This window comes from Tupaia chinensis, unplaced genomic scaffold (assembly GCF_000334495.1).
Source record: "Tupaia chinensis unplaced genomic scaffold, TupChi_1.0 Scaffold000226_1, whole genome shotgun sequence".
NCBI classification, from domain to species: domain Eukaryota; kingdom Metazoa; phylum Chordata; class Mammalia; order Scandentia; family Tupaiidae; genus Tupaia; species Tupaia belangeri.
In genome coordinates, this window is record NW_006159701.1 from 4,258,943 (window position 1) to 4,281,235 (window position 22,293).

Here is a 22,293-nt window from a genome sequence, read left to right on the forward strand (position 1 = left end):
CTCAGCTGACCTTGCAGTGCTTCTAGGACCAGGCCTCATTAATGTCTTGTTATGTCTTCACTTATATAAACTGAGAAACAAATGGAGAAAGGAAAGGGCTTCAATTAATAATGGAGTGACTCATAAGTTGGTAAAACAGATGGGAAACTGAAGTCCAGAGAGATTGATTAATCCATGGCCCATGATGAATTAATTCCTTCATTCAATAAACATACTTCATGTGTGTTATATAAATGTGTTGGTAATCTGTTATGTAACAAACTTCTCCAAAACTTAGTGGTTTAAAATAACACATTTATTGTCTCACTCTTTCTTAAAGTTTTATGAATTATTATTATTTAATTCGCTATAGGGTACATGCACTCACCAGAGAGACAGAGAGAGAGGGAGAGTGAGAAAGCAAGCTGCCAGGTCTGGGACTCAAACTGTGGTTGGCCATGTGGGAGTCTGGCATGTTAACCACCATGCTACCTGCTGGCCCCATATTATCTCACTCTTTCTGTGGGTAAGGAGATCTAGGTAGGACTTAGCTAGGTGTCTGCTTCAGGGTCTCTTGAAAGATGCAGTCAACATGTCTGCCAGGGCTGGAGTCTGATCTAAAGGCTCAAATGGGGAAAGATCCACTTCTTTTTTTTTTTAATATTTTATTTATCTTTGTTTATTTATTTTAATTAGACCAGGGAGGGAAAGTGAGCGCGAGAGAGAAAGAGAAAGAGAGAGAAAACAAACAAGCCGCCAGTTCTGGGACTCGAATCATGGTTGGCCATGTGGGAGTCCAGCACCCTAATCACCACACCACCTGCCGGCCCCGGGAAAGATCCACTTCTAACCTTCCAGAATTTTTTGGTAGAATCAGTTCTTTGGGGACTATTGGATTGAAAGTCTCTGTTTTTTGCTGGCTGTTGCCCGAAGGCCACCCTCAATTTTTTGCCACACAACCTCTGACATAGCACATTGCTTCATAGAAATACACAACTGAGGGACTAGCAGTTAGTGTAATGGCTATGTCACTGGACTCTCATGTATTCGACCACGATTTGAGTCCCAGACCTGGTGGCTTAAACTCACGCCGGGCACGTGTGCGTGTGTGCCCAAGATCCCAAGAGGAGAATGGAGGAGAAGGGACTGCGGTGTGACCATCCCTCCTGGGGGGTGATTTCTCGCTTTCTGTCTCTTTGTGTCTCTCTTTCTAGAGAGCGCACGCACCCTATAGCAAAAACCTCTCAACAACAACAACAAAAAAGATTTAAAAATAGTTTTAAAAAAGAAAAAGAAATACACAACTGAGAAAGCAATAAAAAGAGTCTGCTAGCAAGATGAAGTCACAGTCTTTCATAACCTCATCATGGAACTGACATCCCATTACTTTGCCACAATTTTTTTTTATTTTTTGCTACAGAGCACGTGCGCTCTCCACACAGAGAGAGATATAGAGACAGAAAGCGAGAAATCACCCCCCAGGAGGGATGGTCACACCGCAGTCCCTTCTCCTCCATTCTCCTCTCGGGATCTTGGGCACGCACGCACACACACCCGGCATGAGTTTTAAGCCACCAGGTCCGGGACATGAACCGCGGTCGACTACGTGGGAGTCCAGCGACATAGCCATTACGCTAACTGCTGGTTCCCACTTTGCCACATTCTAATGGTCAGAAGCGAGTCATTAGTTCAGCCCACACTCAAGGGGAAGAGATTACATGGCGTGTAAATACCAGGAGGTGGGAGTCTTAGGTTTGGGCTACTGTAACAAAATACCATAGATTGGTGGCTTAAACAATTGATATTAATTTCTCACAGTCTTAGAGGCTGGGAAGTCCAAGGATGAAGTGCCAGCAGATCCTCTGATGAGGAAAGGCCCTCTTCCTGGTTTGCTGGTGGCTAGCTTCCTGATGTATCCTCACGTAGCAGAGAGAGAAAGGCTCTGGTCGTCTGCCTCTGCTTATTCTGCTTCTGCTTCTTCCTTTTCTCCCATGAGCAAGAGAAACAGAGAGAGAAGGACAGCACCCTAGTAGAATCTTAGATGCCATGATCCACCCCCAGCCCCAGCCAGCCCTGGATGGTGGGCACATGCATGCCTAGCATATGAAGGAGGTCTCCAGAAGGGTACTCAGAATCTTCCCATGTGGGCCAGGCTCACAGAGTATTATGTTTTGCTGTTGTGTCCCTGTCCAACCCCCTCTTCCTTGTCTTGTAAGAGCAATAACATCCTCAAAGGGCTCAGTCCTCATGACTTCACCTTAATCTAATTACTCCCAAAAGCACCACAATTATGCTAAAAACCACCACACTGGGAATTCAACTTCTGAATGTTGGGAAGTAAAAGGAGAAAAACCCTTTTCCCATACATTCACATACTTCCCTTCTGACACCAGATGTGTGGATTTTTCCTAACCCAACCAACAACAAATTCTCCCACTCTCCAGACACCAACTGGGTATCCTACAATTAAGTTATGACACTACCTAGAGTTAGTACATTCCCCACAGCTAAGGGCTCAGTCCCACAAGACTATCCCCTATTTCAGTTGCTAATGGCAAGTAGTGGATCCTCAGGTTAACCACACTTATGTCCAATTTGGCATCAAATCTGGGGTTTTCACAACTCTCTCCTCAGGTTCAATACTTTACTATAGGTTCATAGAACTCAGGACAACACATTTACCAGTTTATTACAAAAGATACAATAAAGAATACAGATGAACAGCTAGATGAAGAGATATATAGGGTTAGGCCCAGAGGGTCCCAAGCACAGGAGAAATACGCCACTGCTCCCCCTCCAGCACTTGATGTGTTTACCAACTCAGAAGCCCTCCAACCCCCATCTTTTGAGAATTTTTTTCAAGACTGGCAGGTGGCATGGTGATTAAAGGCACTGGACTTCCACATGGCTAACTGCGGTTCTAGTCCAGAACCTGGCAGCTTACTTTCTCGTGTTATCTCTCTCTCTCTCTCTCCCTCTTTCTCTGCCTTTCTCTCTCTGTCTCTCTTTGGTCAAAACGAAAAATACAATAATAAATAAAGTTAAATGAAATAAAACTTCTGTTTTTTTTAAAAAAAGAATTTTTATGGAAGTTTTATCACATTGGCATGATTGATTATTAACTCAACTTTTAGCCCCCTCCCCTCTCTGGAGGATAAGGGAATTGGGATAAAAGTTCCAAGCTTCTAATCATGGCTTGGTCTTTCTCGTGACCAGCTTCCTCCCTAAAGCTTTTCAGTAGCCTATCAGCAGTTGCCTTATTAGATCAAAAGAAGCTCCCATCACCCAGGACATTTCAAAGGAATTGGAAGCTCTGTTGCTGGAACTGGGGGCAAAGACCAGATGTGTGTGTGTGTGTGTGTGTGTGTGTGTGTGTGTGTGTGTATTTTATTTATTAGAGGGCAAGTGCACTCACCCGAGAGAGAGAGAATGAAAGCAAAAGAGAAAGTGGGAAATCACCTCCCAAGGGGGACGGCCATGCTACAACCCTTCTCTTCTAGTCTCCTCTCAGGATTTTGTGCACACACACACGCCACACATGTGCCCACTGTAGTTTTCAAGCCACTGGATTTGGAACTTGAACCATGAAATCAGCAATGTGAGATCTAGCCCTTTAACTGCCAGCTGGCCCTGGCTTCCCTTTTCAAAGCTTGTTGTTGTTATTTATTTGTACCTCAGGAGTGAAAATATTGGCTGAGATGAAAGTAACTGGCACAAATCGGGACTAGCAGATGGCGTAGCGGTTACATTGCTGGAATCCTACATGGCCGACCACGGTTCAAGTCCTGGACCCAGTGGGTTGAAAATCATACCGGGCACATGTGTATGCGTACCCAAGATCCCAGAAGGAGAGTGGAGAAGAAGGGATTGTGATGTGGCCACCACCTCCCCTTTAGAGGGGTGATTCCTCACTTTCCCTCTCATTGTGTCTATCTCTGTCTCTCTCTGTGATTGCATGTGTCTTAAGGCAAAAACATTTTTAAAAAGAAAGGAAGGAAGGAAGGAAGGAAGGAAGGAAGGAAGGAAGAAAGAAACTGGCACAAATTGTTTTTCCTTCTTAATGTTTCACAGCCAGATGTTATGAAATGGTTTTGTTTTTCTTTTTTCTCTAGTGCCTGGAAACCTTGGCTGCTACAAGGACCATGGAAACCCACCTCCTCTAACTGGCACCAGTAAAACATCCAACAAGCTTACCATTCAAACCTGCATCAGTTTTTGTCGGAGTCAGAGGTTCAAGGTAATGGCTCTGTGGTTATGTAACTATAGAAAAAGATAAAGATGTAAATGAATTTTGCTGAGATAACTTAAAAATGTTTAAATTAAAGCAAAAACAACAACAAAAATAAGCAAGCCATATGAGTTTCCTTTTCTGCCATGGAAAAGTTGGAAGCGGAGCAGGGTCAGGGTTTAAGAGTGTGAGGCTGCACTCTTATTTAAAACTGAAAGAGGGCCAGCCCTGTGGCTTAGTAGTTAGGAGAGCTACATCTCACATGGCCAACTGCATGATGTGAATCCCGGCCCTGGCAGCTTGAAAAATAAACCAGGCACATGTGTGTGCATGCCCAAAATCCTGACAGGATGGAAAAATGGAGGAGTGGGGATTATAGTGCAACCACACCCCACTGGGGGGGGTGCTTTCTCCTTTCCCTCTCCCTCTATCTCTGTCTCTTTGTCTCTTTGATGAGTGCATATGCCCTTTGGCTGAAAAGAGAAAAAAAAAAAAGATTAGAAGAAAGGGTAGGAAAATCCCCAATAGCTGCATTGCATCTCAGTTTGTCCTCTGACACAGTTATGTATTTCCTTGTGTTCCTTGCGCTCTTGAATATTATGAGCAGAAACATCTCTGGCTCTATAGAGAATGTGAAAATAAGCCAAGGTCATGGTTTACTTCCTTGTTGGTTTAAGTGTTCATGGTCTGGATACCAGTCTACTTTTTCTTCCTATCCATTTCTTTATCCAAAATTCACTCCTTGGTTGTTATGGTTCAGTAATATTTTTGTTTCTTATATAAGAGAAAGACAAAAAGATCCTTTCTTCTTTCTTCCCTGTGTCCCTTATTCTCTTCCTTCCTTTCTTTTTTCTTTTTAAATTATTTATTTAGGGACCAGCAGGTGGCATGGTGGTTAAGGTGCTGGACACTCCCATACAGCCCACCATGGTTCGAGTCCTGGACCTGGTGGCTTGCTTTCCCACTTTCCCTCTCTCTCTCTTTCTCTCTCTGGTCAAATTAAAATGAACGAATGAATAAATAAAATTAAGTAAATAAATCTTTTTAAAAAGAATTATTTATTTAATTTTATTTACTATTATTATTTTTTAATTTGACCAAAGAGAGACAGAGAAAGAAAGAGAGGAAAAGTGAGGGAAATCAAGCCACTAGGTCTGGGACTCGAACCATGGTTGGCCATATGGACGTCTAGTACCTTAACCTACCACACCAGCTTCCAGCCACCTTCCTTTCTTTGTTCCTTAGTAATTGAGTCAAAAATCCATTAATCAAGCCCAAGCAAGGAAGATGAGACAGATGGCTGAGCAAGATATTTTTATAACCTGAAAGATCTCCCCATGAAATACTTATTCCTAAAGAGAAAATGAATAATTCTACAGTGGAGGAAACTGGCATAATACTGTCTTATTTTAGTGATCATTGATTAAGATCATCTCCAAAAAAGCCTATAGCTAATACCATCCCCAAGGTGAAAAATTCTCCTACCTAAGAGTAGGAACAGACAATGATGCCTACTCTTAATTCTTCTATTCAGCATTGTACTGGGGGTCTTTGCCAAGGAAATTAAACAAGAGAAAGAAAGAAAAGGCATATGGAGCCAGCAGGTGGCATAGTAATTAAGGTGTTGGACTCTCACATGGTCAACTAAGGTGCGAGTACCAGACACAGGCTTGAAAATCATGCCAGGTGTATATGCGTGCATGCCCCAAATCCCAGGAGAATGAATAGGGGATTGTGGCATGACCATCTCCCCTTTGTGGTGATTTCTTACTTTCCCTTTTTGCTCTCTGTCTCCGACAAGTACACACACCCTAGGGCAAACATGAAAAAAAAAATTATAATAATAATTAAATGGGGCCTATAATGAGTTTGTTGTGAGGGTTAGCTATAAAGCATATACTACCAGGCACATTATAAACATTCAATAAAATGTGTAGCTGTGACTATGATTGATATTTCAGTTTTACAGTATCTTCTCTTCTCTAAAACCTATTTAAATAAAATAGAAATGCAAACATTAAAATAGGATGCTCACTGGTGGGGAAGCATGGTGGTGCTATGCAGTTACTGATCAGCTTAGCAGTAAGTATTAGGAGAGTGGGAGACCAGGGAGAGGTCCCAGAGCATCTGGGAAGATGAGGCTCATTGCTTGTTGGAAACCACCGACACCTTCCACTAATGCCTGCCATGTGCTGCTTCTCTGTTGTGGCAGTTTGCTGGGATGGAGTCAGGTTATGCTTGCTTCTGTGGAAACAATCCTGATTACTGGAAGTACGGGGAGGCAGCCAGCACTGAGTGCAACAGCGTCTGCTTTGGGGATCACTCCCAGCCCTGTGGTGGTGATGGCCGGATCATCCTCTTTGACAGTGAGTATGACCTGTTCCTGACTCTACCCAAGGCACAGGAGTCCTGGGACCAGATCAGCAAACCTGCCTACCCACCTCCCTCCCATCCATTAATTCATTCATTCATTCACTTGGCAGTTTTTTTGAAGCACCTTCTATAGGCCAAGAACTGATCAGACACTTATGACCCAGCACAGAGAATGAAGACTCAGCCCCTGCTCTCTAGGAAGGATGACAGATGTTGAACAAGTGATTAGCTACAGTTGTGACAAGTGTTTCAAAGCAGGATGGCTTATGATGAGACGCTCAGACAGTTTGCAAAAGGCAGTCTTACCAGTTTAACATAAAAACTGGCCAGATTGTGGCATAGCAGTAGTAACACAATGCTCTTGAGGCCCACATGGGAAGATTCTGTATTTGTGTCCAGAGACCTCCCTAAATACACCAGGTGTGTGCATGACCATGATCTGAGTCTGGCTGTGGCTGGGGGTGCATTATGGTATGAGGACCCAGCTGGGAATGCCATCTCTCTTTCTGTCTCTCTCTGTCTCTCTCATTCATGAATGAAAGAAACTTAAAAAAATGGTATAATAGTTTGGTATTCGTTTTAATATCCTGTTGTTATCATATAATATCCAGTGCTTTTAGTTTAGTGGTTTTTTGTTTTTGGTTTTTTGTTTTTTTTTTGCATTCAGGATTTATGTCTTATTGTGATGTATCTGAGAAGAGAACATATGCTTCAAATTGTTTTTCCAAGCTTGCCATTGAGTTTGCCCTGACCTATTTCCTCTCTGACCTGCCACATTTGTGAGATACTGGCTAGGGTCAGAGTGTGTTCTGAATGGGATGTGGATCTGGAACCTTGATCTCTCCATCACTCTATTCTAACCATTGAGCAGCCAGTCTACCATCATAAGCCACCCACATCAATTCAGTGGTAATGAGACCTCATGAGAGTCATACCACCAATACAGCACCAATTTTAAGGTGGTAGAAAGGAGATAGTCACAAATGAGGCAGAATAAGAAAAGACTTGAGATTACCAAGAAATACTGACGTGTTTATAGTGTCTTTGTTGGTCATTAAGCTAGAAGAAATGAACTCCTGACATCCCAACCAAACAGGGTGGCTCAGTTTTGAGCAAAAAATGACACATGGTCTATTAGTGTCCCAGGGATTCCATAACAAACTATTACAAACTGGATAGCTTAAAGTAGCAGAAATAAGGGCCAGCAGATAATGTAGTAGTTACATCGCAGGACTCCCACATGGCCGACTGATTTGAGACTTGGACCCAGTGGCTTGAAACTCACACTGGGTGCATGGGCGTGCATGCTCAAGATCCCAGGAGCATAATAGAGGAGAAGGGATTGTGGTGTGGCCATCCTCCCTGGGAGGTGATTTCTCACTTTCCCTCTCACTGTCTATATCTCTCTCTTTCTAGTGAGCAGACGTGCCCTACAGCAAAGGCAAAAACCTCTTAAAAAAAAATTCTCAAAAAAAAAAAAACATTCTCTCAGGTAAATTCTGGAAGCTTGAAATCCTCTGTCGAGATATCAGCAGAACTGTGTTCCCTCTAAAGTCTCCAGGGAAACCTTCTGGAGGCTCCTGGTGGTTGCTGGCAACCCTTGGCATTTGTTGGCTTGGAGCTCCCTCACTCACTCTAATCTCTTCATGTGACCATCTCCCCTCTGTATGTGTCTGTTTCTACGCCTCGTGTGTCTCCTTATAAGGACAGGGCCTACCCTAGTTTAGTATGGCTCATCTTAATTCTAGTGCATCCGTGAAGACCCTGTTTCCAAATAACAGCACATTCACAGGTACCAGGCATTAGACGTTTTTGGGAATTCAACCACTCTATATAAAGAACCCAGCCCAAGTTTATATCTGAGCCTTTTGCAGGTTATAGCTCAGACACTGTCTAAAGCATGTGTGTGTTTGGGGTGAGAGGAAAGAGGAAGGATCAATGAGCAGACTCACTAGTCAATCAGCCTTTTCAGTCAGGTGTGCCCCTTGGAAACTGTCAGTTCTTTTTAATACATACTGTTGGGTATGTCAAGACAAATGCTCTATTTGGGACTTCCTTTGTGGCTAGAGACTGAAGCTTGGCTAACATTTAAGTAACTTTGCTAGTGTTTAGTTGACAAAAATCTATGCATTGCACATCTAAAGATCTCCCTGAGCACGTCGGGCATACACATGCCTTTTTAGTCCATGGCTGACCAGAGCTTTGAAGGTCTGCAGCATGGAGACCCTACTGGGGATGCTGTCTTTCTGTCTCTCTCACTTATGGAAGAGATGAGTGAATAAACTTTTTAAAAAAGAATTATTTTATTTAACTTTATTTGTTTGTTTGTTTTTAATTTTGACCAGAGAGAGACAGAGTGAGGGAGAGAGAGAGGGAAAATGAGAAAATGTTTCTGGGACTTGAACCGTGGTCAACTATATGGGAGTCCAGTGCCCTTAACCACCACACTGCCTGCCAGCCCTGTGAATAAACTTTTTAAAGTAAATTAAATAATTGCTATTTACTGAATGTTTGTCATGTGCTAGACTTGATGCTGAGTGCTTTTTTTTTTTGAAGAGGTTTATTTTGCTATAGGGTGCGTGCACTCGTCAGACAGACAGAGAGAGACAGAGAGACAGAAAGCGAGAAATCACCCCCCAGGGGGGATGGCCACACCACAATCCCTTCTCCTCCATTCTCCTCTCAGGATCTTGGGCACACACACACATGCGCCCGGCGTGAGTTTTAAGCCACCGGGTCCAGGACACGAACTGCGGTCGACTACGTGGGAGTCCAGCAACATAGCCATTATGCTAACTGCTGGTCCCGATGCTGAGTGCTTTTATGTATTTTATATTATTTAGTCCTTGTACCAACTCTATTGGTAAGAAAATGGTCATTCAAAAGATGAAGATAGGGGCCAGCTGATAGTGTGGCATTTATGGGATCTGTATCTCACATGACCAGCTGCACAGTTCGAGTCCTGGACCCAGTGGCCTGACAGTCATACTAGTCATGTGTACGTGCATGCCTAGGGTCCTGGGAGGAGAAAGGAGAAAAGAGAATTATAGCATGGCCATCTCCCCAAAGGAGTTCTTTCTCATTTTCTCTGTTTATCTCTATCTCTGTCTCTCTCTAGAGAGCTAAATGCCCTATGGTAAACTGAGAGGGAAAAAAAAAAGAAAAAAATCATGAAGTAGTTGTTCAAGCTAGTAAGTACCAGAGCCAGGATTCAAGCCCAGGTTTGCCCCTTTTATTTCCCTATGTTTTAGATTTTTACCATAGGATGTGTGCACTTGCAAGAGAGAGACAGAGACAGAGAGAGAGAAAGTGAGACATCACCCCTCCAAGAGGAATGGCCACGCCACAGTCCCTTCTTTTCCATTCTTCTCTCAGGATTTTGGGTACACATTACATGTGCCCAGTGTGATTTTCAAACCACTGGGTCCAGGACTTGAATTATGGAGTCGGCCATGTGGGACCCAGCACCTTTACCACCACACCACTCACTGGCCCTGGTTTGCCACATTTTTAACTTTTCTACTTTTAGCTGCTAGAATCTCTTTTATTAATAATAAGAGATATCATAATAGCAGATCCAGTCTCATACCTTATAAGTATATGAACAAAGTATGCCCAGTTGTTCTGTTTTCAAATCAATCCTTCACACAGCTCTCCAGAAGCTGCCCTTTCTGGCTCACACTCATGTGAGGACTAAGAAGAAGGCTGCCATTCCAAGAGGCTACCTATTCTTATCATCAGAGGCCCTGGTGTGTGTGGACTGGCAGAGCCCTAACAACATCCAGCTGTTGCTCACACCCCATGCTCTGCAGGGAAAGATACAAAAGGCAGACCATAGCAACCATCTCTAAGTTCGAGAGTAAAACCATTACAATGGGTCAATTACTGCCTCTTGGAGGGGTGATGCCTCGTAATCCATTGGATAAAGCTGAACACATTTGAGATGATGACTATGGACTGGCCCATGACTCAGGAGGGTAAAGATGTCTCTCTAAAGAGACTGGAGAAGTCAGATGGTGAGAAAGGGATTAGGTTGTGGTCTCTATGTTCTAGGATATCAGGCTAGGTTATCACTGTGGCTCAAATCTGGGTCTCAGAATGTCAACAATGTCTTCCTGTCCTCTGCTAATTGCTAAGAGTGCTCCAGGCCCTCAGTTCCAGAGGTACTTAGGCTGCATCTGCCCCTCAGAGGAAACATGGGGCAGGCAGCTGGTAGAAGTTGTTGGCTCAGTTGTCATTGCTACATCAAGTAATTTGTCACAGGCTCTGTGGCTGGTTTTTCAGCAAGCTCTTGTGAACTTGGAGAGGTTGCTGAGACTCACTGTGAACTGTGTGTAAATGTAGCCCTATGGAAGTTCCAGGGCCTTTGCTACCCCTGGGAATACAATGAATTGAATTAGCAGAACCAAATAGGAGCTGGATGGTGGTGCAGCAGTAAGACAGCATGTTCTGGGAGGTTGACCCACATGAGAAGGTTCTGTTTTCAATATACAGACCTCCCTGAGCATACTGAGCAAGTATGTGCCCATGAGCCAGGGTTGGCTGAGGCTTGGGGGAGTCACAGCATGAAGGCCCTGTTGACCATGCTTCTGTCTCTCTCTCACTCACTCATGGAGGAAATAAATAGACTAAAAAAAATACTTCTATTTTTACTTCTACCAGTCAGGTAGGCTGGTGTCAATGGTGGTTTACATCTGGGGATTTCCTCAGCATCTAGGCAATGAAAGGGAAGAAATCCGTCATCTGGATTAGGACTTACTTTGTAGCACCAGTTGACTACTTATTCATGGGACACTGATATTCGCTTCACATTGTAATACCTCTCCCTTTTTAAACAAATTATTTTTATTTATTCTGAGAGAGAGAGAGAGGCAGAGACAGAACGGCACACCCAACCAAATCCTCACACCATGATCCCCCCTCCAGTCTCAGCTGGCCCAGAAAATAGACACATGTGTTCCTGGCATTCTCTAGGAGGTCGCAGGATACAGCTAGGACCTTCCCACATGGGTCCAGCTGCATTACCACTGCCCTACCACCTGGTCCTGCTCTTTTTTTTTTTTCTTAATATTGCCAGAAAGCATGTGCATTTGCCAGAGACAGAAAGAGAGAGGGAGGGAGAAAGCACCTCCTAATGGATGTTGTCGCACCTCAATTCCTTCTCCATTTCTGCATCCTGTTGGGATTTCGAGCATGCATATGCACATGAGCCTGGTATATTTCTTAAGTTACTTGGTCTGGGATTTGAACTGTGTTTCTGGCCATGTGAGATCTGGCTCCAGATTCTGTGCCCAGAATCCCAGGAGGAGGATCGAGGAGAAAGGATTTCGGCAAGGCCTTCCCCCTGAGGGATGATTTCTCACTTTCCCTCTCATGTCTCTCCCTCTCTCTCTCTCTCTCTCTAGCAAGTGCACACACCCTATGGCAAAAACACGAAGGGAAATAAAAAAGATTTTAGTCGAGCCTTGTAGCCCAGCAGTCAAACCCTGTGCATAAGGAGCCAGATCCCACATGACCAACCACAGTTTGAATCCTGGCCCTGGTGACTTCAGAAACATGCTGGGCAATGTGTGTGCATGCCCAAATCCTGATAGGATGGCAGAGTGGAGGAAAGGGATTGCATTGTGATCATATCTGTTGGAAGATGCTTTCTCTTTCTGGTGAGCTTTCATGCTCCTTTTGGCAATTAAAACATTTTTTCTTCTTTAAATACATTTCTAAATTGCTTCCAAATACATTTCTAAATACATTTCTAAATAATTAGAAATTATTACTGAATTTTAATAATCCCCTTCCTCTGCCTGCCTTTAAGATTTTGTTTTTGGGACCAGCAATTAGTGTAATGGCTATGTTGCTGGACTCCCATGTACTTGACCGTGCTTCAAGTCCTGGACCTAGTGGCTTAAACTCACGCCGGCCACGCGTGCATGCATGCTCAAGATCCCAAGAGGAGAATAGAGGAGAAGGGATTGTGGTGTGGCCATCCCCCCTGGGAGGGTGATTTCTCACTTTCTGTCTCCCTGTCTCTTTCTGTCTTTCTGGTGAGCGCACATGCCCTATAGCAAAAACCTCTCCAAAAAAAGAAAAAAAAAAAGATTTTGTTTTTGTTTTATGTTTTCACCATTTGACTGTGTTCAAGGTGTGTTTTGTGTTTTGTTTTGTTTTTAATTTTTGTTTGTTTTTGTTTGGTTTGGTTTTGGGTTTGCTTGGGTTTGCTGAGATTCTTAGATTTGTGGTCTGTCACTTTTCATTGATTTTGGAACATTCTTAGCCATTATATTTCAGATATGTTTTCTATAGCCACCCCATTTTTTTCCCTTCTGGTACTTCAGTTATATATATATTAAACCATATAACATTGTCCTGTAACTGCTCTGTTTTCTCACTTTTTCCCTCCTGCATTTCATTTTACATATTTTCTGTTGAAATATCTTCAAGTTTATTGTTCAGTTATACCTAGTTTGCTGATAGCCTGAAAAGGAATTCTTAATCTCTGATAAACAACCCTAATAAGGAATTCTTCATCTCTGTTGTTTTATTTCTAGAATTTCATTTGACTTTTTTTATAGTTTCCATATCTCTGTTGAAATTTCTAGTATGATTGAGTACGTTGGCTATCTTTTCCACTAGGTACTTTACTATATTCACATTTAGTCTCTCATAATTCCAACATCTGGGTCATTACTGAATCTGATTTTGTAGATTATTTTATCTCTTAACAATGAGATTTTTATTTTTACTTTTTTCTTGCTTTTACATATGTGATGTAATTTTTTATTGACTGCCATATACCATGTATGAAAGAACAGTAGAGGAGGAAAACAGTGTTTATACTTGGGCAAGACTGTTAGTGTGGGGATTTAGCCAAATGATCTGGCATAGTTGAGCTAGATTAGGGTTTTGTTGTTTTCATCATTACCTTCTATGCATATCAGGCTTCAGATTCCTCTGGCAGTGGGTGGCTATTATTTGTGCTTAGTGTGGAACCCCGGGGTGCCTGTGGGTTTTATCTCAATGTTCCTATTCTACCCTCAGCTTTGAGAAGTTCCTAATGCTTATGCCCATCCCCAGTGGCAGGCTGCTGGTGTATGCCCATGGTGAGGTCCTTCCCGATTCTCAGTCTTAGGCAGGATGCGTTACTGGGCTGCCTAGATAAAGCCCATCAAGCAGTCTTCTACACCCTTTCTCTCCCTAGTGGGAAAACATTGCCTCAGGTCTGTGGTGAATCTTGGGAGATTGTCTTAAGACAGTTTCCTGCTCTCCCCCAGAGGTAGCAGATGCCTGCTTTGCACCAATGCAAGATCCTGGATCTCAGCAAACAGCAGCTGATGACTTTTTCTGTGAGAGGAGGACCTGGGAAGCAAGCAGCTATAAAGCCTTAGAAACAATGGATATTTCCGGGCAACTTTGGCAGGAAGGAGAATCTCCTACTCCCTTCCCAGAGACAAATGGATTTTGCTCTACCCTTTCCAATGGCCCTGAGAGCAAGAGAGTTTGCTGCCTCTTTCCCATTAGCTGAAGTCTTTGCTTTCTGTGAAAGGGGCATCCAGGAAGTGGATTTCATTCCTGTCCCCTAGCAGCAGCCCATCGTCTCCCACACACTTCGCCAGGGGGACCTCTGGTCTGCTGCCTAGTCCCAGTTACTTTGGGGAGCATTGGGTGGAGGCCCATGCAGAAGAGCCGGCTAGTGAGTGTGAAGGTCCATTGTGTCCAGGAAGCTTGTTTACCCTAAACTGAGAGGCTAGTCCATGCCCAACCTTTAAGAATTTGTGAAAATGTAGTTGCTTTTTCTTCTTACTCACTTCCATGGCAATTACCTCTTCCTCCCATGCTCTGTCAAAGATGAACCCGTTTGCATGGCCTGACTCTCCTAAGAGAGGCTTCTTATTTTTAAGAGTTAAATTCTCTTGGTTGTTTCAAGATCACAGCTTCTGAAATTGAATTCCACAAAGCCTGCTTTTCAAAATTTCAGCCCTACACTCCCTCCCCAGAACTTTCACTTCTGACATCTCATTTGCACTTCACTATGCAGGATAGGAAGTAGTTGTATCCCCTTTCCAGAACCTACCAATCAAAAACAGGAGTCTAGAAAAATCTAATGTGTTTGGTACAGAGCAATCAGAATGTAGTATTTCCCATCTGCAGAAGGTCATTCTTGTGCCTCAGTTTCCTGCTTGAAACACGAGCGTGGTCCCTTCATGTGACCATTGCACCTCTTAAGGGATCAGCGATAGCCCAGCAGCCAGAAAACACTTCTTTTGTTAGGACTTTCCCTCACTGCGTGGCTCCCATGCAAAGAGTTCTAAGCATCTTCATGTGCTTTATCCCATCTGTCCTCACACGTTCATGTGATACAGGAGCAGGTGGTCTCTCCAGCCTCAAAACCAAGAGAAGCAAGAGGCCTGAAAGTGAAGAACAGCCCCTGGGATCACAGGGCCCCATTTGTCCTGACGCCAGACACTCTGACTCCAGCCCAACCTAGGCCACACCGCTGTACTGTGTGCTAATTCTAAGGTTTCCTGGGCACACAAAAAAGTCTCCACAGTCATTTGTTCAGGGTTTTTAAGGGATCCATTGTGTGATTTGATGCTGAAATATAAAACAGTTTGGGTTTGTAGATAAGAAAACAATATCCCAAACTGGATCCCATTTTGCTAGGAAGAGTTTTGTTTGTGTCAGTGTTGGAAAGTGAGCTCTATGGCAGAGACCCAGACTGAGTCCGTTGTCTTTTTGTCTCCTTCAGCTCTCGTTGGCGCCTGTGGTGGGAATTACTCAGCCATGACTTCAGTGGTCTATTCTCCTGACTTTCCTGACACCTACGCCACAGGGCGAGTCTGCTACTGGACCATTCGGGTGCCTGGAGCCTCCCACATCCACTTCAACTTCACCTTATTCGACATCAGGGATTCTGCGGACATGGTGGAGCTGCTGGATGGCTACACCCACCGTGTCCTGGTCCGGTTCAATGGAAGGAACCGCCCACCTTTATCCTTTAATGTCACTCTGGATTTTGTCATTTTGTATTTCTTCTCTGACCGCATCAATCAGGCCCAAGGATTTGCTGTCTTATACCAAGGTAAAACTTACCAAGGATAGTTTACCCTTAGGGGCTATGTGCCCTTGGAGTCTCTCTGCTACCCTAGTGACTTGGGCAGTTCTTGCTGGATGACCTTAAAATCAGGAGCTCCTGACTCAACTTGCAGAGTATCCCAGTGCTGTGGGATTTTCCCCACCTTCTATTTCATAACTTAATGTTCCATGATACAGAAAAGAGGTGAAATCTGTCAGTGTTACTATTTTAGTTGCCCTAATGACAATTTTCAAGGAAGGGTTTTAAAAATGACTAAAAGAGCTGAGATTGGTAGAATTAGAAGGTTCCCAAGAGACCTTTGGTCCATCCTCCTGCCTCTACACATCCCAGCCAATCTCAAAGACTGAGCTACCATCCTTCTTCAGAACCTCTTCAAGTGTATCTACATCCTCTGATGTAGACACGTGTGCCAGGCAGGTCTCCTTGCCAGCACATGAGAAACACAGAAAGTGTCTAGAGCAAGTCTTTGTCCTCAAGAGCAAATTTCAAGAAGAGTTCAGGTAGTGCGCGCCACAGGAGATTAGTGGGAGGAGGCCTCCCCTACAGGTGGGATGGTCTTGAGGGCCAGGCAGGATTTGGGTCAATAGAAAGGAAGAGGGCCTTCTAGTCAGAGGAGCCAGAGCTGCAAAGTACAAGGGAGAGGAACCACAAAGCATGCTCAGGTATCCCTGAAGCAAACAGTCACATGATTAGAAGTAGACAGTCCTCCCTTCTCCCTGCCAAAGCCAGAGCCTGCCAGGTTCTGCCCTGGGTCCAGTAGCATCAGTGGAAGGAATTGTACCTAGAAGTGAATCTAGACAAGAAAGACCTCCTCTTCATAACTACACCCTCGCCTTTCATTCTTCGTTCTTTGTTGTCTCCGCTGGCTTTCTCCCAAAGTTAATTCCTTTTGATCTTCCAGCTGTCAAGAAAGAACCGCCACAGGAGAGGCCCACTGTCAACCAAACACTGGCCGAGGTGATCACGGAGCAAGCCAACCTCAGCGTCAGTGCTGCCCGGTCCTCCAAAGTCCTCTACGTCATCACCACCAGCCCCAGCCACCCGCCTCAGACTGTCCCAGGTAGCAGTTCCTAGGCAGCATCAGTAGGGGCTGGAAGCTACAAAGTGGAAGGTAGCTCTCTTGGCAGTTACAGAAACAAGGGGCTCTTGGCTGTTTCTTATTCAGAGGCAGGACTGGCTCTGTCACCTATAGTTTGTTCTGGCCTCTGAGGGAAATTTTCTTATTAGCGTGGTTCCTTAGTCCTTAGGAAAAAGTAATCACGTCCAAAGATACAACCTGCATGCCTTTTGTGCATTATGATTAATCAGCTAAGTCAGTGTTTTCCCTCTTTGAGATGATTCTTCTAGAGCCCTAAGTTGCAGCTCCCTTAATTTGTTGGCATTTGTAACAGATTCATTCATTCATTTATTCAAAAGATATATAAGTGCTTCAACAAATACAATCCTTGTTCTCCTGTGGTTTATAAATGGGGGTGGGGGGAGGAACATGAAGCAAAATTGTTTAAAAAGTCAGATAGGTAGGAGCAATGACGAAAAGCCATGCAAGAGAGGAATGGAGAGTGAATGATGATTTTTAATGGTTTAAACTGACAAACTTAATTGGGTACATAGTTCCCCAGTCCCTCCCTTATGCCAAGGAAGTGGCACTTTCATGAACTGGGAGAACTGGACAGAACCATTAGTGATGACCCATCCAAGAAATTTTCAAACTGCTACTCCATCTCCAGTGGGACCTAGCACAGGTGGTCAAGGAGAAGGGCCTCTGCATGTTTGCTCAGTGTCACTTGGCTATGGACCTGGTAGGACTTCATAGATCCCATGTATCACTCCACATATGGGGAGATGGAGACCCAAAGAATTTACATGACTCATCTGTGATTGTGCAGTGGTTCACCTGGTAGAGACAGAATGTTCACCACCCTCTTCAACTCTTGAGTCCAGGGTACCACCTGGTCATCCCACCTGCCTTTCCCCAGGAGGGAGTGCTAGAACAAGGCGAGGTACTCCAAAAACCTGGGCTTCATGCTCACTTCAGCCCTCAGCTGCTCCTGCTGCCCATTTGCTGGCTGCCACTACCTGCAGAGAGCTCCTCAGCTACGCCTGCATCTCCAAGCTGCCACTGTTTTTGTGGGCTTCCAGTGACCTCCACTGGAAAATGAAGCTCTCGTAAACACTGTCTTTTGCACTTGCAGGGTGGACAGTGTATGGCCTGGCAACTCTCCTCATCCTCACAGTCACGGCCATCGTAGCAAAGATACTTCTGCACATCACATTCAAGTAAGTATAGGAGAAAGCCGTCCAGTCCCAGGAAGGGGAAGGCGCAGAATTCCGTTTCTACCATGCCACATTCGTCTGGGTACAATTGTAGCATCAACACATGATTCCAAAGCCCTTTGTCCTAGGCAACATCAGGCAGTAAATATCCCCCCTTCTCTGTAGCGTGAAATGTGTCAACTGGATAAATCTCACCAAGGTTTGACGGCTTGTGTTTGCTCCTGTGTCCAAAGGATACAATTTCAAGAGGATTGGAATAGCCTGGCTTATAAAGCAACGATTTCTAATTTTTGGCATGTGCTGGTTCCTTACTGCATCTTTGTGTGAGAGTGAAGAGTCCTAGGACAATGTCATACCTATTTTCTAACTCCATTCGAGAAACTGAGAGACATTCTTAGGAAGAGAATTCTAATATTTTATTAACTATTGCTTAATAATTATTTTAAAATAGTTATTTAAGAGGCTTACAGAAACCTTATGCTTTGTTTCTGGCCAATTTGGATAAAAAATATTTCTTTCCTTTATTTTGCTGTTCATTTTAACTTTTCCACCTTCCAGAAAAGGGGCTCTTCATGCTGCGGATTTTGTATACTTACAGAGGGAATTCTTTCTCATTTTCCTAGATTCCCCTACTGTGTTTCCTGTGATTCTCAGTCCAGGCTCTTCCAATTCTAAGGCCTTCCTGATTGTTGCTGCCCAGTAAAAGGCCCCCATTTTCTGACTTTCTTGCTTATCCTCTGCCACAGACCTTTTACTCAGGCTCCTCCCTTGTCCTGTGAAGGCTGCCTTGGGCCATGTTGGGGCCTCCTTCCATCGACATCTCCACCTGACACTTGGAATTTTTCAGTGGAAACAATGTCCTCATTATCATTGACTGAGCTCACTCTTACGTCTTTTACTTACACACACACGCACAGTATATGCACACACATAGTTTTGTTTGTTGGTTTTTCTTTTTTTTTTTTCAATTATTTTATTTAACTTTATTTATTCATTTTCAATTTGACAAGAGAGAGAGAAAGCCACCAGGTCCAGGACTCGAACTATAGTCAGCCATGTGGGAGTCCAGCGCCCTCAACCACCATGCCACCTGCTGGCCCCTTATTTATTTTAATTCGACCAGAGGGACAGAACGAGAGCAAAAGAGAGGGAAAGTGAGAAAGAAAGCCACCAGGTCCAGGACTAGAACTGCAGTTGGCCATGTGAGAGTCCAGTGAACTTAACCACATGCCACCTGTTGGTCCCTATTTGTTGTTTTTTATTGCCAGAGAATGCATGTGCTCACTAGAGAGAGAGAAAAAAAACACTGTCCCCACCCCTAATGATGCTTGGTCACACCACAATCCCTCTCCATTTCTCCACCCTGTCAGGATCATGGGCCCAGTGTATTTTTCAGACAAGCAGGGATGGACCCAGAACTGCAGTTAGCCATATGCGATCCAGCTCCCATAACCACTAAGCTACAGGTCTGGCCTCATGTACATGTTTTAAAATACAGTTAAGCCACAATTCACATGTCCTAGGGTAGACTCGCAGGCACAGTTCTGCCCACATGTCCACCCCGGCAGCAGCAGCAGAACAGGTTGCTTTCTACAGGGTCCAGCATCTCACAGCAAGGCTGCAAGAGGTATAAGCCCAGCTTCCCTCTGACATCCAGGTTCCCCTGCAGCTTCCCTGCCAGGCAGCCCTGGGGGCTGACTTGGAGCCTGGGCTGACATTGGAGGTTGAACAGATAAATCTAGGCCGTGAGCAGGGATGTTGCCTTTATCCTGTTTGAGCTAGGTGGGCTTCTAGGTTGAAGACAGCATTTTTTTTTATTAAAAAAGAAAAAAATTTGAAAACTCTTAATTCCAGGCCAGCCCTCCCCAGATTTAAATAATTCTGTCAGTCAGAAAGTTCCGTGTTGTTCTGAAATGACATCTGCCCCATTCTGCTCCCCCACTCAGCCCGAGGCCCACAGCCCACATTTCACCCACACATAAGTCCCTCAGATCTGCATGTAAGTCCCAGATAGCCTTTAGGTCTTTCCCACCGAGCATCCTGTCTCTTAGTTGCAGATCTTATGAACTGATAGGTGGTTTGGGTGCTTTATTCTGATATACTTGAAAAATTATGGGCTAGCTGGTGTTGTGGTGGTTAAGGCAGCTAGACCTCACAGTGCTGACTGCACATTCTAGTCCTAGACCCAGTGGCTTGAAAAACATGCCAGGCACATGTGTGTGCATGGCCAAAATCCTGAGAGGAGAAAGGGGAAGGAATTGTGACATGGCTATTTCCCATGAGTGGGGTGCTTTTTCTCTCTCTCTCTCTCTCGCTCTCTTTCCAGCAAGTGCATACACACTATAGCAAATTAAAAACAAACAAACAGAAAAGTTATTTTTGTTTGACAGATCCCATCGCGTTCCTGCGTCAGGGGACCTCAGGGATTGTCATCAACCAGGGACTTCGGGAGAAATCTGGAGCATTTTCTATAAGCCTTCTACTTCAATTTCCATCTTTAAGAAGAAGCTCAAGGGTCAGAGTCAACATGATGACCGGAATCCCCTTGTGAGTGACTAAAAACCCACCTGAACATAGGTCCCTCTTTGAATTCAAGGCTGCTGGGGTCGGCTTCTCCTGTGGTTTTCCTTCGACCAACCCGCCTCTCCCTTGGCCTTGGCCTTTTTGAGGTGCCCCCCTACAGACTGAGAAGAGGTGCCGTGCTGAGGGGCCAGGCAGAGCCTGGATTCCTTTGGCTTCATCATCAGCACTTAGAAAAGAGACCCAAGGCCCTGAGGCCAGGCCCCCCTAGCTCTCCTCTCTGGCATGGGGGTATCCGGACAGTGGAGCTGAAATGACAGAGTGGTCCTGGCTAGTACTGGGCTGAGGTACATTCTAGATGATTGTCAGGTGGTGGGTAGGTTTAGTGTGCGTTGAGTCTTTCTTGCTTCTTCTCTGTTTTGTCCACACACAGATCTGTTTCTCTGGTCTTTACAGTATGGATCAGGGCCAGACAGAGAATTCTCAGTTTCTCTCTAGTGCTGGCCAGATCCATGTGAGTGTGGACCCCAGGGCACTAGCATCCACAAAGCGTAAAGGGGCCTGTGCTCTGTGCTGTCCCTGCAGCTTTTCTCTGGCTGCTGGACCAGGACGTGGGCTTGAGAATAGGGTCTGGGGACTCCCATTCATGTGAAACCTGACACTTTCCACCCACAGGCTTATTTTTAGATGCTTCTTTCTATAGCTCAGTGACCTGCAGAGCAAGTTTGAGGAGTGGCCATATCGAACATCCATTCATTTATTCATGCAACAACTCTGCTGGAAGCTTTTCTTTTTCTTTTATAAAAAGTTGCTATGGCTTGCTAAAGAGAGAGAAAGAAAATAGGAAAGCACTCCCCCATGGGGGATGGCCATGCTGCAATCCCTCTTCCTCCATTTCTCCTTTTGGGATTTTGGGCGCACATGTACACATACATGGTGTTTTTCAAGCTACCAGGTCTGGGACTCGGACTCTGTAATCATCCATGTGGGATCCAGCTGCCTAAATCACCATGCTACCTGCTGGCCCAGCTAGAGAAGCTTTTCCAGGCACTTAGTAACTACATATTTGGCCTTGCCCCCAGCAGCTCATGGTCCTGTGGAACCCGAGCCAGGCCCAGTCTGTCCCCAGTTCTCCCCGCTGACTCTCAGTCCAGAACAGGGAGTATAAATATCATGGTTTAACCTTTAGGCAGCCTTATGTGAGGCATGGGCCCTGCGGTCTCTCCCTTAGATGTCTCCTGTTTTTGAAAGAAGATAAAAATACACTCTGAGGGCTGGGCTCTCTGTGGCCCTATGTCCCTTCTATGGGGACAAAGTTGGGGTTAGGAGTGGCTCAATGGGGAAGAAAAGGGCTCCTGTCCCTCAGACGGCGGTGAACTCCAGAGATTGCTGTGAGGAGAGGGAGGGCCTATGAAGTGAAGAACCTCCAAGGTTAGGCCCTGAGATTGAGAGCTGCAGCTGCAGATGCTGCTGGTTGTGAGTGCCATCTGTGATTTAGCAGTCCCCGCCATCCCGGGCAGGCTTTGTCAACAGCAGCTGAGCAGAGCAGCCTGTGCCCAGGCAGGCTGGGCCCAGCCCCCGTCAGGCTGGGAGAGCCCAAAGGCACTGGGCCTGGCGCTCGCTGAGCCTCAGGCTTCCTAGGCTCCCTCTTTGGAGCACTTCACCTATATCCCCCAAGTCTCTTGGTCACTGTCTCCTGTGGCCCTTGCTGGGGTCATCTGTGCCTGGCTGTTCCTTGGAGGAATCCAGGAGAGGAGCTGGCGACAGAGGGGCATTCAGGAGAGGGAGACAGGCAGCGTGTCCTCGGTGGGCAGGGAGGCTGCCTCAA

The 22,293-nt window shown here is 45.0% G+C and overlaps 1 protein-coding gene across 1 annotated transcript in view; it reads left to right on the forward strand.

Moving 5' to 3' along the window:
* Positions 1-21,277, forward strand: part of KREMEN1 (kringle containing transmembrane protein 1) — an 84,706-nt gene extending 63,429 nt beyond the window's left edge. Inside the window, exons 5-10 of the mRNA XM_027771581.1 lie at positions 4,092-4,216; positions 6,420-6,573; positions 15,324-15,656; positions 16,573-16,731; positions 17,864-17,948; positions 20,336-21,277. Of these exons, the coding sequence (XP_027627382.1) occupies positions 4,092-4,216; positions 6,420-6,573; positions 15,324-15,656; positions 16,573-16,731; positions 17,864-17,948; positions 20,336-20,504 (1,025 nt within the window). The 3' untranslated portion in view covers positions 20,505-21,277. The remainder of the gene's footprint in view (positions 1-4,091; positions 4,217-6,419; positions 6,574-15,323; positions 15,657-16,572; positions 16,732-17,863; positions 17,949-20,335) is intronic.
* Positions 21,278-22,293: the final 1,016 nt, after the last annotated feature.